The 7,072-nt window shown below is 53.0% G+C and overlaps 1 protein-coding gene across 3 annotated transcripts; it reads right to left on the bottom strand.

Annotated features, from left to right (window-relative positions):
- Positions 1–427: 427 nt before the first annotated feature.
- SPEF1 (sperm flagellar 1) lies at positions 428–7,021 on the bottom strand. 3 transcript variants are annotated; one of them, XM_047743666.1, is made up of 8 exons: positions 4,590–7,021; positions 3,280–3,391; positions 2,783–2,939; positions 2,563–2,602; positions 2,368–2,428; positions 2,063–2,189; positions 1,843–1,946; positions 428–1,577 (listed from the first exon to the last, which is right to left on the bottom strand). In XM_047743666.1, exons 1-8 carry the CDS (start codon positions 4,696–4,698, stop codon positions 1,253–1,255), a joined length of 1,035 nt encoding a protein of 344 aa, XP_047599622.1. In that variant the 5' UTR covers positions 4,699–7,021; the 3' UTR covers positions 428–1,252. The 3 variants fall into 3 exon arrangements, with proteins under 3 accessions (XP_047599622.1, XP_047599623.1, XP_047599625.1); XM_047743667.1 differs by having other exon boundaries at positions 1,389–1,577; positions 1,853–1,946; XM_047743669.1 differs by having other exon boundaries at positions 1,444–1,946.
- Between the last annotated feature and the right edge of the window lie 51 nt (positions 7,022–7,072).

Here is a 7,072-nt window from a genome sequence, read left to right as displayed (position 1 = left end):
CAACAAGTGTGATGGCTGTCACTTCCATGATGACATTAGAGAAGACTGTAACTGCCATCTTGCTAGCAGACTCTGTTAACTCTCTCCTTTGCTGGCTTTGGTGAAGTAAGCTAGCATACTCACTGGACATGACCATAGGGGAAGGAAAGGAGGGCAGCACCACCCAACAACCAGCAAGAAAGTGAAACCTTCAGCCCAACAGTTTACAAGGAACCGAACCCTGTCAACAACCAAGTAAACTTGGAAATGAATCCTTCCCCAGTCAAGACTTCAGATGAAACCACAGCTCTAGCTAACACTTTGATTGCAGTCTTAGGAGAAACTCTGAAGCAGAGAACCCAGCTCGGCCACACCTAGACTCTTGACCCACAGAAGATATGAGAAAATACATAATTAATTCAAGCCAATAATATATAAATAATTCAAGCCACTAAGTTTGTGGTAATTTCTTACATATGATAGACACTCATACAAGTTCTTTTCAATTATTTTCTATTACAGAGAATGTCACTATAAACATTGCTGTACAGGTGTCGCAGAATACAGAACACAAGACCTTAAGTTTCCCCTAGGTATATGCTGAGTATATGTGTAGGAATAGAATCGTGGGGTCTCAGAATGTTACCAGTAGTTGGTTAATTATTAGAGTTAGGGTCACATCATGGCCAGACCATCTTGGTCAGGTTTCAGAGTCACAGAACCATAGAACCATAGAACTAGGGGTCAGTCTGTGAGAGGGGCTGGGAGTCATATAGAGGATAGATTTGGGGGTCCGTAAATGGGCAGGGTTGGAGGTGAGGATGTGGTTACATTTGAGGAGAATGTGAAGACTCGGCTTGGATTTGGGTTTGGACAGTGTTGGAAGATACTGTGAGGGTGGGTTTGGCGGTCAGTCTAAAACCAGAGTTAGAAGTCAGGCTGTTCAAGTGCACAAGATCTGACCCCTGTGCTGTCATCAACCTTCCAGGCAGTGGCCACCCAGGGTCCAGGTGCCCACAAGGTGAGACCCATTCTGGGCTTACAAGGCTCTTTCACTCAAAAGGGTGGTGGTGATGGTGGGACACAGCATTAAGAGGGGCAAGAAATCTGGGCAGAGAGAGAAGGTGGTCGCAGGAAAGATAGCACAACTTCTTTAATGGGGGTAATGTGATCCCATAACTTCCAAGCATTCTCAAAGGTCCCCCCACAGGAGAAGAGGGTGATTGGGACAGACACAGTCCATGTCTTCCCTACTCCTGGCTGAACCCACTCCTCACCCCTTCTTCTCCAGCTGCTGTGTTCTCCATCCTCGACTTGGGTCCCAGGTGAGCTTCCAGGAGAGGCAAGGATCTCCCTTGGCTGCCTGGGGCAACTTCCTCCCCAGCCCAGAGCACAGACAGCTAGCCTGGATGGAGATGCCACTGTCTTCAGAGCTGGGCTGGGACCTGTTTCTAAGGGTGTGGACCGAGCCGGGGCACCACCCCCCAAGGCCCACAGCAGGGAGCACCAAAGCGGAGCCCCTGGTTCTGGGCACTGCTTTGGGGATCATGCGAGGTCTCTGCACGTGGCTTCTGGGTTCTGGAAAGCCGTCCATTCTCCTGACCCGGGTGGAGTGGAAGGAGGTGGCTGAGTCCAGGGGCTCTGCTCTGAAGGCGCCTGCCTCACTGATCCTCCCTCCCCTACTCGCCCCCATCCCAAGGGAGGGGCGCGCTGGCTCCCGAGGAGACTCATTGGAGCTGCTGGCTCCGCCCGCCCATTGGTCAGTCAGTAGGTCGGTGGGTGCCTGGGTGGGTGCGTCGGTTCGCGGCGTCTGGGCTCTGGTGGGTACTGGGGCGTCCCAGCGTGGCCGGGGCCACGGCTCACCGCTGCTTACGCTCTGCCTGCTGGAGCCGCCGGGAGAGGTCGTCGATGCGCACGTTCTTGAGCTGAAGCAAGTGCTCCAAACGCCTCACCTTCATCTGCAGGACCTGGGCCACGAGGCACAGAGATGAAGTCAGCTGCCTGCTGCCCTCTGTCCCCACCACTGCAGTCCCTAAGCACCCATTGCCCCACCACCGCCCACGCCTTCCCCAGTCACCCGCACCTGCACGGTCTCCTGCGAAGCCAACAACTCCTGCTCTTTTTCAGCGATCTGGAGGACGAAGCTTGGGTCGCCGCCCTGAACTGCCTGGCCATATCCCGGAGGCCCGGGCGGGGGCAGCCGGCCCCCCCTGGGGTGGGAAGCAGCTTAGCGGAGGCCTGGATCTGGGGCCCCACTCTTACCCTTCTGATGCTCTTCGGCCAGACTCTCCTTCCCTCATCCCCTCCCGCAACCCCGTTCCTGCTTCCCAGGAAGCGCTGTGTTGGGGGATCACCAGACCCGGTGAGATAGGAACTCGGCTTTCTTACCTGACCTGCCCCCCTCCCTGGGGGTCTGGGGCACCTTCCCCTCTGGCCTTCTGGGACAAACCTGAGAAGAGGCAAGTGGAGGAGTTGGTCGAGCTGGAGTTTCTTTTTCCTGACTTCTCTCTCCCTCCCCTCCCCCATAGGTAGGACAGAAGGAAAGCTGCTCCTCGGAGGGAAGAAAAGTAAAGACCACTTTACCCACATCCATGTAGCCAGTGCCATCCTGGGGAGCCAGCTCCTGAAATAATACCCCCCACCCCGGGGGTTTATTGTGAGTTCAGTCTCGCTCATCCTCAAGGAGCCCCATGTCTCTTCCGTGGTCCCCAAGGCCAGCCTCTGTTTGCCAAACACCCTCTCCCACATCTGTCGGCAAAGCGGGGCTTCCTGCTGCCTGGAAGAGGCTCGGGTGGGGCGGCACCTGTAAGGAGCTCATGCGCGGCTTCCTGAGCCTCTGCCGCTCCTCCAGGCGCTGCCTCAGCGGAATGAGCACTAACTCCACCACGCCCGGCGCGCATTGCGCGATTTTGCGCATCACATCTTCTGGTACGGAGAAGTTCAGTTTGTTCAGCACCTTCCTGGGAGACAGGCACAAGGATGGCGGACTGGGTCCCCAGGGAATGAACTGAGGGGCGTGGAGTAGAAGGAAGTGTTGCAGCCCAGGGGGAACGAACCTGATTCTTGGTGTCCTCTTTCCTTGTCTCCTCCCCAATAAAGGAGTCCCTTGATTTTGTTACCAGATCCTGACTGTGTTGTCCCTCCCTACTCTGCCACAAACAGAATCCCAGCCTGGGCTTTGGAGACCATGGGAGGTGTGTGTCGGGGGTGGGGCGGGGGCATGGTAGGGCAGCCCTTCCTGGGATCCCGTGGTCTGGGTAGGGGATGGAGATTCGAGTAGCGCACCAGGCATTCTGCTACCTGTTTAGGTGACCCCAGTTGCTGAGCTTCTGTTGGAGAGAGTTGGCAGGGACATAATTGTGCATCTCCACCATCTTGGGGAAGTAAAACTTGATGACTTCTGCGACCAGGACTGAGGGAATGGGAGCAGACATGGAAGGGAGTAAGGAGGTAAGGGAAAAGGAGTAGGGAAAAGATGTGGATGGGATGGGAGAATCATGGATTGCAGAGTGGTGGGGCCAAGCAAAGAGGTGATGTGGAAAGGGAAAGGATGATAGGGAGGCAGGGGTGGTGGAAGAGAGGGAAAGGGGTTCAAGAAAGCAAGACCAGAAATCAGTAATCATCCTCCAGCATACCCCAGAGGAGAGGCATCCCATTCCCCTCAGCTCAGGCATATGAAAACTAGGGTCTCTGGTCCTCTAGTAGAGAATGAGTCTCCAAGAGAGCCCATCAGGAGCCTGGGGTCCCATCCTAGTCATTTACATGGAAACACACACACTCCCAACACCAAAATCCCAGGAAAGAGTCACAGATTCACACAAGCAGACACATGTGATAAAATCCCCCTACAGATATGCACATAGGACAAAGTGTGTAGACACACAGGACACACACATGCCCATACATACACAGGCCCACATATAGCACACACATATACAACACACAGAGATGCACAAACACATACACAGATATATATTTCATTGAAGTTCAAGAGAGTCACACACAAGCACAGTAAGTCACATAGGCACCAATGTACTAATGTACCAGAGACACATACTTCTGTCATTAAAATCTCAAGAGACACCCTTAGACACACAGACACCTAATAATCACAAAGAAACACATATGCACACAAGACCCCCTACCTGCATACAGGACAGAACCCATCAACAAACATATGAACATACACATGCACAGACTCCCACAAGACAGATATATGGAATACAGCAAAGAACAAGTACACACACAAAGAAGCACAAAAACATATACAAATACACGTCTTATTCATTAAGGTGTCAGGAGGGAGTCACAGACTCACACAGTTAGACACACACAATCATCACCGCCACACATGCATAAAGGACAGAACAAGGGGACATACATATGGATACACACATATTCATATTCCCACAGAAACACACACACATATACACAATTAAAGTTTTAAGAGGTAGTCAGACACCCCCCAACACACATACCCATACGCACCAAAGCACAAAGAGACATATGCATACAGACCCCTTACACATGTACGTACAGGACAGAACGTGTCAACAAACACGGGCACACGGGACATACACACAGGAGCGCACACATACTGAGGTGCACACCTCCGTCACTGAAGTCCCTGGAGAGATTTCGCTTGGGCCGGGACAGAGGGATATTGTCTACCCACAGGTACAGCTGGTGCAGCGCCTCCTCATCCACGCTGTCCGCCATTGGCACCCTCGGCAAGGCAAGGCCAGGCCGTTCCAGCCGTGCAGAGTCCAGCCCCAACTTCACGATCCCTCAGGTGCCTCTTCTCTCGCCACTGACGGCGACCAGACCTGCCTCTGCCTCTCTAATCCGAAGACTCTTCTCCCAGCTGGGAGCAGCCATATTGTTTTCTGAAACCATAGCAACTATCCCTGGCTGGGCGGGGAGCAGGGGATTCTGGGAGTTGTAGTTTTCTCCCTCTACTTACTCTCAGGCCCCAGCTTTGAAAAGGCGATTAAGTGGCCTTGTCCTCCCAGTATCTGCGCCAAGCGCCACCTGATCAGCCAAACTGGCCCACTCTGAAACCTCAGTATTCCTGCACCAGCCTCCCCAGGGCTGGGATTCCCCTTCCCCATCCTTTAGTGATCAATCCCAAGTGAAGGCGGCATCCCAATGTTTGTCAGCTTCATCTGGGCGTCCACTGCTAATCATCTGCTGCTTCCCAGCTGGATTGTGTGACAGGCTGTGTGACTGTGTCTCCTGGCTGGGTCCCTCCTCAGAGCTCTGTGCTATTAGGGCCATCAACACTAGTGACCTTCCCAGCAGTGTTCTGGTAGGGCATTTAATATGTCCCCCAGATTCCCAGGGAGAATACTAGGGTTCAGGGCCAGTGCCTTGGGCAGGTTATTTAACTCCTTAATCTTATTTCTCCTTTTGTGAAGTGGGAATGGTTCTCCCTATTTGTCCCAACAGGGTAAAAGGGAGGAAAATGGGAAGGGTATTTATGGAAGATCTGCATTTGTATGGGGGCTGGGGGTATGGGAGTAAAAGCTGCAAGAGCTCCAGTAGACACTTCCACAGCCCCTCACCTCCTTCCGAGAGCTATCTTCCGTGGGTTAGAAATGGATTTCAGTAGCCAGTTCCATTTCAAAAGAGCACTGTTTGTAGTAGGGTTAGGGATATGGGTCCTTCCTTAGCGAAGGGACACAGAGTAGCAGGAAAAGAGGCACTTCTAGGATCAGCCAGAGAAGAAAGTTTGCTTCCACCAAAGACTAGCAATGTAGCTTTGGGCACATTACTGGACCTTTCTGTGCCTGTTTTCACATGGTTTTACCTACCTCATAGGGATTCGTGAGCATTGGAAGTGCTTAGCACAGCACCTGGCACACAGCAAGGGCCCTATTAACATCAGTTGGTGCTATCACTAATGAGAAGACCTCAGTTCCAACAGAAAAGACAAACGGAAATGATTTGCCTTGTTGGTGTTTGAGGGAGGGGCCATGTTGAACAGAGAGAAGACTACTGCTCCTGCCCCCCTTACTCTGGAGCAGGCGGGGTTGGGGGGTGCTGGGCTTCCTTTAAGACTTTCTGGTTTCCTCCTCCACAGCTCAGATGGGGGTGGGGGAATGATGGTAAGGGGAATCCCAACTACGTTTTACAGTCCCTTAGTCCTTTAGTTTCGTTGTCCTCAAGGCCTACAGGGGAAATCTGAGTGCCAGAAGTCTGGAAGGCCAAGTGTGGAATTGTCACTCTACCTTCTTGATTTAAAGTCATACATAGTAGCCTCGCCTTTCTAGAAGAGACCACACCCAGGGCAGGAAAGGGACAAAAGACAACTTAGATATACCCCCCTTAACATTCCAGGGTGGAGAGAGGAAGAACTGAAAGAAAGTGGTGGGGAGGGAACCACAGCAGCAACGTGCCAGCCCCAGTGGAGGTGGGAAAACCGGTTTGGGGCCCAGAGCTGAGCAGCCTCCTCGCGCCCAGGCCTCCCCCTGGCTGGAACCACTGGGGCCTGAGGGCCTCAATGAGGGAGGGGCTGGGCCATGAAAGGAGAAAAGGGGTAGGATCAGCAGAGACACCAGGCTTCACCTTTGGACTGGGGTGCCCCCAGCCTCTTGGGGGTGCAGGCTGTCCCAGGAATTTTATCTTCCTCCTGCCACTGTCCCCAGGATAGCCACCAGGCTTGGAGATGCTAATCCCTGAAAGGTCTAAAGGGCTCCCTCTTAAGGCATTAAAGGTAGACCAAGGGATGCTCTGTATGTCCCTCCAGACTCCAACCTGGACCACAGAAGTTGCCCCAGCACCCCTTTTGCTCTGTCCTCTGGGCCCACTCCTGCAAGGACCTTCTTTAATGGGCTTAACAGGCCTAGTTCCCAGATTAACTTGGCCCAACAGGGATAGTTGGCTCCCTCCCTCCTCTCCTAGCCAACTGACCCCAACTTCTAACCCCAAAGCAGTGCAAGGCCCAGCTTTCCTCAAACCCAAACAGGTACACTGAAGATCCCTTCCTCCCCAAGCCTAGATAACATTTAGATATGGAGGTGGCCCCTCACCCCAGTCAGGACTTGAATTGTGGCTACCCTCTCAACAGTTGGTTCCATGTCCCACCAGAAAA

This window comes from Lutra lutra, chromosome 9 (genome assembly GCF_902655055.1).
Source record: "Lutra lutra chromosome 9, mLutLut1.2, whole genome shotgun sequence".
NCBI lineage: Eukaryota > Metazoa > Chordata > Mammalia > Carnivora > Mustelidae > Lutra > Lutra lutra.
The sequence above is the reverse complement of the archived record's forward strand: the minus strand, read 5'-3'. Positions and strand labels throughout refer to the sequence as shown.